Genomic DNA, 13117 nt, shown 5'->3' on the forward strand with positions numbered 1-13117 from the left:
AAATATGCAGATGCACACTAATATATGCGTCAGCGGGTCTGCATGCGCACACACCTCTGCAGAGGCTATCCGTCGACCTTAAGGCTGCAGGAAAAGGCTTAGGCAAGCTATGCCACAAGCGCTGCTATGCCCGAAAGGATCCCAATACAACAGCATGCAGGAAGCGGGCAGGGCAGAGAGATCCCTGACGTTGCATCTCTCGCAGGCAAGGGCTGCTGCTGCTGCTTGCACACACGCGCAAGCTTATCAGATCTGGTTTCCGCACTTGCTCCACGGCCCCATCACTATTCAGAGAGGGTGGGTGACCGTACTGGGACTCAGAACCACCCACTTGAGGATGTGATGTGTCCCCAGATACTCAAGTACTCAATGAAACGTATTTTATGTGTACGTAAGATGTTTCTCATATCACTTGCTTATCAGTTCAGGCTTGCAACAAGGACTACTCAGTTCAATTCCTGTTCTTGGTAGAAACTTATCACGTGGCTCTTTCTCAAGGATGTGGTGATGTTTGTTCAGCCTAAAAAGACATTTGTTGCTCAGAAAGTTTGAATCAAAAGCCGTCCCACCACTCTAATTCACACCCGGGATGTCAACGCCCAAAGGGGCTCCATTATCACCGCCACAAGAGGTGAACAGCAGCGTACTCTGGCCTCAGAGATCTGCCACACAAAAGGCTGCCTCAGTGTCACCATAATTTACTCGTTGAAAATGTACAGCAGTGGCGACACCTGGATTTAATTTTTTGAACTTTTCTAGCTTGCAAATGCTCCATTATCAGTGACTGTAGTCTCCGTGCACAACCTCAATTGGTCTGCTCCCTTTAAAACCCAAAAAGAAAGACCACCTAAACAGACCATGCGCTCCTGTCTGGAAGCAGGGGGTACACAAGATGTCTTCCCCAAACAAGACTGCAAGTGAAATGGCAAATTGCAGAAAACAAACCGTTTGTTGTTGTGAAATTTACATGGCTGCAGTTAGCAAGGCCTAATCGGTCAATATATTTGCATAAACTTTTTGCCACAGAAGAAAAAAATTTCTTCACAAATCAAATGACGCAGTTTTCGGAGCCCTTTAATTTGCAGCATGTGTCATCAACACACCCACATGCCTTTATCACGTGGAAGATATTTCTCTACAACCTAAGCAGCCAGATCACTCCACCCTATTCTGTGTGGGAACTTTTCCATGTTGCCCTTGTCTGTTGGTGTAATATATGCACCGCATTCCCTCCAATTAAACAGCTCGTAGTTTTGCTCATCCAGCATCGTGAACATATCTGTCCCTTTTATATTTGTGTCCTTTCATTACAATGGCAATCCTCATCCTATAAAAAAAAAAAAAACTTGGCGGCCCACTGGACGCCAACTATTGGGACATGGTGGCACTGCGGGACTATGATGGGACAATCAAAGGTAACTGATAATAAAGGTCCTTGCCTGTGCCACTACGTATAACGGGCTAGCATATTCGGTCAGGAAGATCAGGCCTACAAGCACATTCTGCGAATGGCTACAGCTTGCTGAACTTTGATGCAATAAGGAAGAGACTAACAAAAACATGCTACCTACCACGTCCAGCATGTTTAGAAGGAAAAGGTTGGTGGTTTATGGGGTTTAAAGCCCTAAAGCGACTCTGGCTATAAGCGACGCCATGCTGGAGGCCTCCAGATAATTTCAACCAGCTGGGGTTCTTTAACATGCACTCACATTGTAAAGCACACGGGTTTCTGGCATTTCGCCTCCATCGAAATGCGACCGTGACTACCAGAATCAAACCCACATCTTTTGGGTTAGCCACCTAGCACCATAACCACAGGGCCATAGCGACGGCATTTAGAAAAAGAACTCTTGCAACATATTTGCATTTCGCATTAATGAATACACATCAAGTTGCTTGCAATGTGAGATGCACTGCTGGTTTACACTTCAAATTTCTGGTTACTGTAGTAATGGAAAAGTTTTAACGGAAAAATTTAGCTATGCTGTTTTGGTGACTGTAAAATAAGGCTGCAGGACTTAAACAAGCAACACAGATTCGTCCACTACAGTAAACCCATATGATTCAAAACTAAGCGTTTTCAGATAAACTAATGAATGTCAACATGTAGGGTGCTTTAGAATTCAGCACACTGAGCAACTGCAGCTTAAAGGAGTATTGATACCTACTTGTAGCTGTATGTTTTCTTCACTAAAGAGATGTGCAAGACATTAGTACACACAAATCACCTAGTGGATTTCGCCTACAATCACTGCATAACTTATAATTCAATTTCTTCTCTCATGCTGTTTCAGTTTCAACACCCGAGTGATGGCTTTGACATCAAAGGTGGGTTTAGGTCACATGAGGCATGAATAAAAACTAAAATAGAATCTGTGATACATCGTGTGTTGGCATTCCAGCTCCTGAAATGGGCTGGCTTAGGCAGTGTAATGAGCTAAATCCCAAATCAGCGATAATACTGCCGGTTTTTTCATGCCTCACATGACCTACACACCAACTAGAAGTTGCAGCTATCGTTCGGTTGATAAAGCCGAAACAGCATCAAGAAAAATTTCAATTATAAATTTAGCGGTGTTAGGTGAATACCACAGGGTGATTCACATACAATAATGTACAATGCATCGTTAAAAAGAAACCATGCAAGCAAAATTTGCTGTCTACACACCTTTCAACCAAAACAGAAATATGGGCCCAGGATACATCACCAACCTTGCTACAGCAGACAATCAATCTGTATACTTTATCTGTGAATGTATCAAAATTTAGCAAAGCCTGTCATTCGTTGCAGCAAAACAGGGCAAGAGTCCTTTAAAAAACAAGCATAACTGTTTCTCTATCAGGGTCAGATTGCAGCCCACTGGCAAACACTGGTGACCATGTGCAAGCTCCTACACTCTAAACACAAATACACCTATATGGGGGGGAGTAAGCTGTCCTCTAGACTCCCTTTCTTACTCCTTTCTGTTTAGAGTGTACAGTTATGACAAACAACTATCAACTCTATACTTTCTTTTTTTCCTTTCTGTCTCCCCTACTACAGTGCTGCAAAGTAGCTCATAAGCTACAGGGGGAGGGTGGGTGAAGCAACGTCTCCTTGCATCCTCAGCTAAACCAAATACAAACACTCCTCAACAGCCCTGACCACATACACACACATCCGTACAGGACCACAACAGAGAAGGGGGCAAGCTTCCGGGAAACCTCCAACACCAAACAGAGCTGAGGCAGGAGAATAACAGACGAGAGCACATGCATCCATCGCCTGTGTTGACACAGCAGGCCGGCCCACTCCAAACACCACATCCCCTTGCCCACACAGGACGGCGGCGGCCTGAGCAGGCGTGGCCTCTGTCCAGTCCATTTTTGCGGGCAAGAATAGCATCACTGGCTCGCTTCTCTCTGGCTGCCCACTTTTTGTCTGACTGGGGGACTGGAATGCCCTGAGCCGCCGAAGGTACAAGCTAAACACAACCTATAATGCATTACAGGATCCTAACCCTGCAGCTGAACGTGCAGGCTTTGCGATTTTGTGATGTCCTAAAAAAAGATTGACCAGTAAAAATCAATGCTGAGGAGTGCTTCAGGCAAAGTCAAGCACAATAAACGGTTGTGAGGAAAGGAAAGACTCGGCAACTAAGTTTTCAATGGACACCTAAGCCACGCAGTGACTGAAGGGATGAAAGAATGAGTGGAAGAAGGAAGAGCAAAAGAGGCACCCTAGTGGAGGGCTCTGGATTAATTTCATCCACCTCAGTAGTTAAAACAGACACTGTGACTGCACAGCACGCAGGCGTCCACCGCGTTTCACCTCCACCTACATAGCTACAGCAGCTGGGATCTGACCTCAAGTCCTTGAGTTGAGCAGCCACATGCAATGCAAGCAGCTTTGTTATCACTGTCAATTCAATGACTGTCGGCATGCTCCAAATATGACAGGAAATCTAGTACTGGTGTGCGGCTGATAGCGACAACTGAGACTGATGCAACACTTGGTCCAATATACTGCAACAGATTACAACAGAACACATAACCATGTCAGCAATAGCTGCGATCATGCCAGCCCCTAACAAATGCCTGCTAAAAGAAACTTGTCATGAAGCTGGAGTGATTGACAAACCATCATGCTTCCCAGTTGGTACAGTTAAGTAACTCTGGCCTTGGCACACCAACACTGAGAACTGGCTGAGCGCCCACAGTATGTGAAGCCTCATTACATCACAAGAGTGCGCTATTATCGGCACTGTCCCAACCGTGCAGTGGAAGAAAAAAAAAGAAAAAAAAATGCCGTCTGGGGCTTCCTGTAGTTTTTCACCCCCTTCTCATTCTTACTGACCGCTCAACTACCACACGGAGACTGTGACGGAGGCCAACAGTGGAGGAAGTCAGCCCTGGCAGTGAGGAAAAAGGCGGCGGTGGTGGTGGAAGCTTATGCGCCACCACCGTCCTTGGGCTAAATTTGGGAGGCCCACTTCCGAGACGAGAGGGTGGCTGCGTGTGGCAAGCAAAGGGCGGAAACGCACAAGAAGGAGAGCGACAAGACAGATGGGAGTGGGCGGCAATGGATTTAGAAACTTCGACCTCAGCTCCCCCCAACCCACAACTTGCTTCTAGGCTATGCTGCACAACTGAAGCTCCACTGTCTCTTGTCTCCACATGCAGATTCCGGCAGGACACTTAACGAGCCTCACAATTATCACCTGTTACCACTGCCAGGGCCAACCAACCCCCACCCCTTCATCGTTCTTCCTCTCAACCTTTCACAAGGTAACAAGCGAACAGGATGTGTTGAGTAGACAGGCTGCTTGCTGAACAAACCCTTCTCCCTTGCCAAAATTAGCTGATGACTGATCGGGCATACATTTCAAAGAAACTTACACATATTAGACAAGCAGTGACCCAAGTCAGCCTGCAGAAATCACTCTGTCAACTATTCCTTCGCACAAAGTAAACTGAGTAATGCCGTTCTAACCTGGCTCGAGGTGAACACAGTTGGGACACGAGGGCTCAAATCATGCTCAGAAGAGTAAGGTTCGCGCTGGAGAGAGGATAGAATGGAGCTGGATTTTTTTGCTGCCTTCCTCCACTAGCCTCTGCCACTACCTGGCATGCTCGACTGGCATCGACTCAAATTGCTTGCAAACTGGGTCTAGTACAGTGGACAAAAAATTTGCACAGTACATAATCAAACAGTGCCATTCTCTGCCTTTCTAGTAATGCCAGAACAAGCTTCTATATATAAAAGAAAACTGCCCTCATTTTTTTTTTTTTGCCCCCATACGAGTTCAATATGTGACAGTGATGGCATCCTTGACGAGCACGTAGACTTGTATTTTCATTCACAGTGATCCGTTCTCATTGGTCAGAAGGCGATCATGTGACCGTGGTTTGGTGGTGCCATCTGTTATGGCACACACTTACTGTATGCTACAGCAGCACTTTCAGCACCTGCCCCGTATTAATAATACAAGTGATCAAATACTCCTACAACGACTCCACCACTGCAAAACCTTGGTAAGCAGCCCCCTATGAAATTAGCCGAGTAAAATTTCAGCCGAGTAAAATAAAGAGTAGTCCTCAATGGCATGAACAACGGTGACAGGACAAACCGTCTCGGACAGCAGTTTCAGCGGCAAGGTCAATGACAGTATTCAGGGCACCTGTACCAAGAATGATGCTGCAAACGCCGTTTCTTTTGATGTATAGATAGATATTTGCTGCCATGCTTTTTGACGACTGCTAACGTTGGTGTAGCATCAATCCCAGGCAACTGTTCAAGTTAATGTTACCCGAGTGGTTTAAACGGGCAGACTGGTCTCCTTACAAACTCTATGGTTCTCTCCCCTCCACCGAGGTCTTGTGAATGAGTGTTGTTTAGCGAATTACATCGGATTGCCCGACTGAAATGGAATACTAACAAACAAATGCACAAAGCTATGGAAATGCTACAGCACTGTGGTCGCCATTAACTAACACAAACTGTACCACTGACATCAAAAATGGTACAGCCAATTAAACGAGGCCATCGTGTCTCTTGCATGATATTCTTACTGCAATATTTTTTATTTGTTAGTAATTTTTCCAGCGCCCACATTCGCAGGCAGGATTCGGTAGTGCTGGACGGTTCGCATCCTAAAAATGCGGCCGCAGTACACTCAAGGCCGATTCGCAACGAGCCTCCATTTTTTTCCTCGAAGAGAAACGCGCAAAGAGCGAGTTGCGCAACCGCGGGAAGGTGTACGCAGGTAGAGTGGAAAAAAAAAAAAAAAACGCAGGCGCCTCGCTACAGTCGACTCGCACATCCGGCCCGAAATTCCGTGCTCGCAATAAACGCGCCGACTCTCGCTTCGATTTCGCGGCTCACTCCAGTCAATCGCGAAAGTTGAACGGGCCTCGGATTACCACAGCTTCGCACTGTCGCGCACACCACCGGGCGACCACTGCCTGCCTTCCCCCCCACCGTTCTCAGAAGGCGGTGACAAGCACAGGTCGGAGCCGTCACGGCCGACCACGCCAACCGGCGAGCTGTCGACACCTGATACCGCACGCCGCGAGTAAGCAGGGTTTGGGGGGAAACACGACAGAAAAAACAAGGAGCAACGCGCCTGGCGCGTACCGCTGGAATTTGATCACGAGAGCTTTACTGGCCCGGCGTTTGGAATGTAGGAAGGGCGTTCTTTTCATTAATCTTTGTTGCTTTGGTTTTTTTTTTCCGAATTCCTTATCTTCATCAGGTGCCGCGAACTGAGATAAGACCGTGCGCGCCCTAATCGGCGCGTATGCGAAATTGATGTTTGACCGATAGCCTCATTACGCGCCGACCGCTGTGCACAGTTTGCTAGCCGTTAGTAATTAAACCGGGCTGGACATTGATCGCGCGAGATCACTGCCAGCGTTACATCACGGCCAGCACTGGCGTTGCGCTCCTCTTGCAAAGGAACAAGCGGGCGATAATGTGGGAATCCGACTGAATTTTTGCGGTCATTCCGGCGCCCGCCAGACTTCCAGTGGCGCGTGCGCAGACGACAAGAATCTACGACTTATTTTTTCTCGTTCATTTTATTTTTTTTTCTCTCCCACAATGCGCCCGTTGTCGTGGTCTCACGTACAACACGACCTCAAAAAAGTGGGACACGCGGTCGTCAGGGCGTATTTTTGCTGCTACCGGGGCTCTCGCCCGCAGACGGCACACGTCTGTTTCGTTTATTGTTTTGTTGATGACTGGGCCGCGTAGGCGCCCGCACGCGCAAGCAGCAAATAAAGAAAAAGTCTTTAAAAAAAAAGTCAGCTCACGCCGGGAGGAAAGGAGAGGCATGACGCGTGCCGGCCTCGCCAGCACAGCGCGCGTGTCGTCTACCTACGCAAATACGGAGCGACCTCCGCTCGCCGCGCACAGCCGTCCGACACGGACTCCTTCCATTCATGCGAGGTAGCACTAAGATGAAGAAACAATCAAAGCGGCAAAACCGTGTGGGCGCTCGGGGCTTTCTTAGCTGCTTGCCGTACCTACACACTACCAACTAACCCGAAACCGCGCAATCCCCGTCCGATCGCTCTCGGGGGAAAGGAGAAATCGAGCGAAAATCGGCACTGGCGAAGTCGGAGGTGGAGGGGCAGTAAAATACCATCATACATGTCCGGCGATGAGCCAGCGGGCGGCGACTAATCACGGACTTCCTGCAATCGGCGGCGCTTCGGTATCGCGCCGTGATGGTATTTCCCCGAGGTTGCAGTTCCGAGGTTGCCTCAGAAGCAAAAAAGGAGCCGGCCTCCAAGATTGTATCGAGTCTCCGACGCGCGAAGACGCCGGGAAGGAAGAGAGCCCCGCGGAGTTTTACTTTTATTTTCAACCGGCGACGATTCAATCAAACCAATGAAGGCGTCGTCTGTTCTGTGTTGCAGCCGGAATTATATTCCAACACTCCGCGCTCCCCGTCAAACGGTGCCGGGCCAATCCCTGCCCCGTCGAGGCTGATTAAAGAAAAAAGCCGAATCAAACTCGAAGGGGCTTCCCAACACGACGAGCGCCGAATCCAGGGGAAGCCGCTTTTCCGCCGGAGTTCATTTTTTCCGGGCTGAGGAAACCGACCGGCACGCAGCCAATATGAAAACGGGTTTGTCGTTTCTTCTACAATGAAACGGAGAAATAAAAGCACCACACTCGCCGCAGCGCGGGGTCGTGAGTCAACAACACCCAATGAGAAAAAAAACAAACAACTCGCGAGACATCGCCGGCGCCAACACGCGATTTGCGGCAAGCAGCAGGCGACAGACAGGCTCGCCCCAGCCAAACCCCGCCAACCACAGACACCTTTCCCAACACGAGGCCGAACAACAGTGACCAGCGGTTAACCAAACCGCTATGGAGTTTTGAACTGTGAAAGGAAGGCGTGGCACTAAACGTGACCTCCGGCAAGAGAACCCCGAACTCGGTTCAATGGCAGTACTCACCCATCGCCGACGACCACGCACTTAATCGCCTGCATTTTGTACCGAACTCGATGGGTTAACTGTTCCGGGCCACTTTTGATTCAGTTCCCTGCCGACGCCTGGACGACAGGAGGGCACGGGAGAAATAACTGCTTCGTCGCGCGGCACCTACGACAACAACACCACCGGCGACACCACAGCGAGTCGGACGGGCGCTTCCTCACGCGAACAAGCAAAAGAGGCAAACTTCACCACGACCACCACCGCACGAGGCACGCGACGCTCACTCCCACAAGTCGGCTCTCCAGGAGCTGGGCGGTGGACAAGATGGCGGCCATATATAGAGAACAAAATGGCGGCACCTGAAATTTTTCTCCCCAGTTCCTGACGCCGTTTAGTACCTAGAAATTATAAAACGCCTCGTACCGCGCATCAAATGAACGCAAAATGCGAGTAAATAGTTTTAATTTTGCACTTCTCAAGCAACAGTGTGTGCACATAGCATACTTGGTCATTTGCGGCGTCATTATTTTCGTCATTTGCGAGCAATCTAGGGACAAGGAATGCGACCCTGGCGCCCCCAGCATTCGCTCAGCCATCTATGGCGTGCTCAGCTGCGCGGTGGCATGGCGCGGTCCGTCAGCCTTCGAACGTGAAATGTAAATAAACATTCGGCGTGGTTCCCACGGCTGCAGGCCACCGTGTTCAGTGGCGCGAGCGATGGCGACCGTCTGGCAGCAAGTGCTCGCCGTCGACGCCCGCTTCAACGCCTACAGGTCTCCCAACGACCCCAACTTTCGTAAGTTTCGGTTCACGTTTCGCTGGCGGCGTTGCCACCTTGGCCACCTGTTTCTGACGCGGCGAGCTGTCGATGCTAAAGAAAAAAAAATGTGTCCGCTGCGAATGTCATGAAGTTGGAGGGCGTCCGGTTTTACAATGTTTGACATTGACACGTTTACGCTACGACGGCGGACAATATCGTGCGTTTGAGCGTTCGCGGGCGCATATGTTGGCGCCTCTCTGCCGCGCGCTTCGGTGTCGCTAGCGAAAGCTGTTGCATTGTTCGCAGCTGGGTTCAAGACGTTCGGCTTTGGAGGAATTAACAGCGTCATCGCAGATATTACTGCGATCGCCAGGTTTTACATGATCTGAAAGGCACGGCGCTTCAAACCCACAGCGCTGGACTCTTCATGAACACTGGTGGACCGCGCAACTCGATCGGAGTGTGGTACGCAAATATTGAGCAGTATTTTGTCTGGCGCACTAGTGTTGGTCAGAATTAAAATAAAATTTTGCCTTGTAGGCGTTCACGAGGCATGTCCTGTTGGTGTAGACTTTTGCTAGTTGCCGTTAATCGTTAAGGTAAGAAGGCAAAAAAGAAGCATTTCTCATTGTGCTTGTGATGATTAATGGTGACAAACTTTTGTCGATTCTTTCCTTTTAGATAAGAATTCTATGTTTTAAAAAGTTCGTCCTCGGCATTTTTGTCAAGCTTACATCTCATTTTTTGTGCGCTCTTTGCCAGCCTATTTCAGTGAAAATCTTAAGTTGATCCCAAAATCCAATACTGGTAAGTGCACCCTGAAAATTAGCTGCTCATAATGCTCATCTTTCTCTCTCATGCAGGGACACTGTACATACGAAGGCGGAGCCAACTGCTTAGGGAGTCGCAGAAGAACGAGGTGATGAATCTTTGTTCTTGGCCGACCCATGATCCTTGCTAGTGGCTTTGTTAACACGGCATAACTGGTTTCCCCATTCCCTGCAATGTACAAGTCACTAAGGTTCCCATCTCGGTCTAAGCGTCGGCCTTGTTTTCTTTGTCCTATGGCACCCATATATGCCCGTGACACTTTGAGTGATGGACGAGTTATGCAACTTATTTCTTTTCTTTTGTTTACTTTTCATTTGGCGGCTTCCGTCGGTGCCTCCAGCAATGCTTCGCATTCCGCAAACAGTACCTACGCCTCCGAAGCCAGCTGCTCGCCCAGCGGTATGGAGTGTCTGTTGAGCAGTCGTAAGTGCTTCTCCTTGGTTGCACATTGATTGCATGGGTGCCTGTGCCTTTTTCTTTTGTGAAAACGTTGCATAATGAGTGCAGCGAAAGAGGAACTTGCCGTGCTTTTTGACATAGCAAGCTGCGGCTGCTTCGCACGACATTTGTCGCTGCACTTGAAGGCGAACGAAAGGGGTGAAGGAACGACAGCTTGAGAGCGTGCCGGCTTGTAGACCTGGCTGGAATCGAGCCGCAGTACAATAAGGATTATCTCTGATTTTGAATGACCTCTTTCACTATGAACATAATTAAATTTCTGTCCAAAGTTACCTACATTTAGAATTCAGGACCAGAGCATGTGTAAAGGTGTGTTCACTTTTTACATCACCGCGTAATACACGTCTCCAGCACAGCATCACTTCGGCTAACGCCTGCACTTCCCATTATGTTTTATGGACACAATAGAAAGTTATGGTATGATTATAATGTTTTCGTAATGACGGGCAGTTGTGTAATGATGGCTGCTTGCGTGAATTTCAACACTACATCAAACTGTATTCGTGCGGTGGTTTTGCTAAGGATAGTCTGTTCAGGCCTGAACTAAGCTGGAAAATGTGGCTTTCACAGATAAAGGAACCTGCAAATGAAGGCCTAACAGTGAATAAAGACAGCATGTGAATCATGGGGATGGTGCTGCTTGTCCTGAGGCTGCAGTCAAAGGTTACCTTTGTTGTGTACCAGGTTCTTTGCTGGAAAAAATAAATGCTGAAGATGGGCACTGATAAATAAGGTGTCCCACTAAGGGCTTAGAAAAAATGGGTAAAGATTGCAAGATTTAAACTGGAATGCAGTTTTTCTTAGTTTCCTGGAGCATGCGGTAGCATTGTTCACTTTAGATCTGATTAATTAGTAAAATTTGATAACTTTCAAAGTGCTGTGGACACGGAAAAAGTTTCCACTATGAAGCTGTAGAGTGTCTGATGAAACTACATATGATGTTGGTTTCATTTTAGCAGCTTCGTTTGCAAAAATGTCTCTCACCCTGAATAAGACATGTGAAATTTTAAATGTTTGCAACAAAATTGCGTGCTGCAAATGCAGTGTGCCTGACAGTGTTCCCCAACTGGCTGTTGGCATGGCATGCGCAAGTTTGCGAAGCTGCTGTTACTTTAAATCTTCGGGTCTTGCTACTTGGGACACCCTGTAGGCCTATGATTTTTTTATATTGTTCTGTAGCTCCAGACAGGAAACACTTATGGTGGTCTTTAAATGCAGCTTCTTCGGATAGCCTTGCCATTGTGTCATGTTAGCTTTCCGGAAATTTCTTGTCTTGAAGAGTTACGAAAGAAGTGCAGGTTGAAAACCATATGACTTGCTTGATTGCTTGTGTCTGCATCCCGATCAACTTCATGCCATGTTCTTGTTTATGTTTGCAATCAGTTTATGTTTGTTTATGTTTGCAGGGTCAGTGTAGATTGAATGCTATAGGTAGCAGGATGCATGTAGTGTGGCCACAGGAAATGCTGCAGTCTGCTGCTTGCATAACTGTGCTCTTTTATGAGTGCATCACGGCGAAGTGATCGCTACAACAGACCTAATTCCAGGCAGTGTCAATGGAGAGCGCTAGTGTACTTTGCAGTTACAGTAATAAACACAGGAGGGCGCTATACTCTGTTTCGTACAACAGGTGCGATGCTGTGAAAGGTATGAAAGTAGTCCACATGGAAAAATTAAGGTGAGGCTAGTTACTCCACTTTTTAGTGGCCAAGTGCTCTGAGGCACGAGAAAGCAGCAGCGTGTTGCTAAATGTAAGAGCACGTTTAATCAAGTTAATGAAAAAAAAGTATTTTGTCTTAACTGTGCAGGGAAACCATTTATTATTTTTCACTCACCACAAGAAACGTACTACTTTTTGATTGTTGGTGTCGGCAGCGTAAACAAGAACACTAGCTTTGAGAGCATTGCACTTTATGTATGAAATGGAGTATAGATGGAGAATGGCGTTAGAGTCGCTGGATAAGTTTTCAGAGGACCACATTCCTTTCCCCCTTGCTGCTAGAAAGTGCCGAGTTTTCGAAGCCTCTGGACTTTCCTCTAGGACTGACATACATGACCAAGGTGCTGCCTAAATGAGCTATGATAATGATTGTTTTCCGTTTTATCTGAGCATTCGTTCACAATATCTATGAAGTTAACTGTGCCAGCTACACAGGAGTTTTCCTTAAACCTTTTATAATTGCTTTGATAAGGCTGATGCGTAGGGAACCGTGGATGCGGTTCCAATGCTGGGAGCATCGGGCAGGGCAGTCGTGAACCTTCCAAATCCGATTGCTGGGTGAGGAAGATCACGGTATTCTGAAAACTTATCCAGTGACTCTAAATCACGCGAGGAAGGATAGGACAAGGGGAAGAGGAATCAAGGTTGTTGGCATGGGAGCCACGTTTGTCGGAGTGGTGTGTTGTGTCCCTGCCAAAGCGCGGCAGCTCTGAAATGCAAGATGGCTGGCAACTGGTGTGGCGCCTTAAATAGCCACTGCTTGTGCAGGCTAATGTTGAATACCTGCTTTGGGGGCCTGCATCCCTCAGTTACTGTTGTACTGCTGCTCTGTCACAGGAGTAATCGCAGCCGAAGCATGGGTGGGCGAAGCAACAGCCGGGCTACTCTCGAAGTGAGTACTTCCATTTTTTTTT

General features: G+C 47.9%; 2 protein-coding genes across 4 annotated transcripts in view; one reads left to right on the plus strand and one right to left on the minus strand.

Annotated features, from left to right (window-relative positions):
- Rac1 (ras-related protein Rac1) overlaps nucleotides 1-8768 on the minus strand; it is a 31420-nt gene extending 22652 nt beyond the window's left edge. Inside the window, exon 1 of the mRNA XM_077635308.1 lies at nucleotides 8452-8768. Within this exon, the coding sequence (XP_077491434.1) occupies nucleotides 8452-8486 (35 nt within the window). The 5' untranslated portion in view covers nucleotides 8487-8768. The remainder of the gene's footprint in view (nucleotides 1-8451) is intronic.
- A 244-nt stretch (nucleotides 8769-9012) lies between these two features.
- LOC144102039 (WD repeat-containing protein 13-like) overlaps nucleotides 9013-13117 on the plus strand; it is a 53190-nt gene continuing 49085 nt past the window's right edge. For 2 of the 3 annotated variants that reach the window (XM_077635304.1, XM_077635305.1), the window contains exons 1-4: nucleotides 9013-9229; nucleotides 10057-10112; nucleotides 10365-10447; nucleotides 13041-13095. In XM_077635304.1, the coding sequence (XP_077491430.1) occupies nucleotides 9151-9229; nucleotides 10057-10112; nucleotides 10365-10447; nucleotides 13041-13095 (273 nt within the window). In that variant the 5' untranslated portion in view covers nucleotides 9013-9150. Of the gene's footprint in view, nucleotides 9230-9432; nucleotides 9659-10056; nucleotides 10113-10364; nucleotides 10448-13040; nucleotides 13096-13117 lie in introns of those variants that run through there. The other variant, XM_077635307.1, reaches the window with a different exon arrangement.

Source organism: Amblyomma americanum, chromosome 8 (assembly GCF_052857255.1).
Source record: "Amblyomma americanum isolate KBUSLIRL-KWMA chromosome 8, ASM5285725v1, whole genome shotgun sequence".
Classification (NCBI taxonomy): domain Eukaryota; kingdom Metazoa; phylum Arthropoda; class Arachnida; order Ixodida; family Ixodidae; genus Amblyomma; species Amblyomma americanum.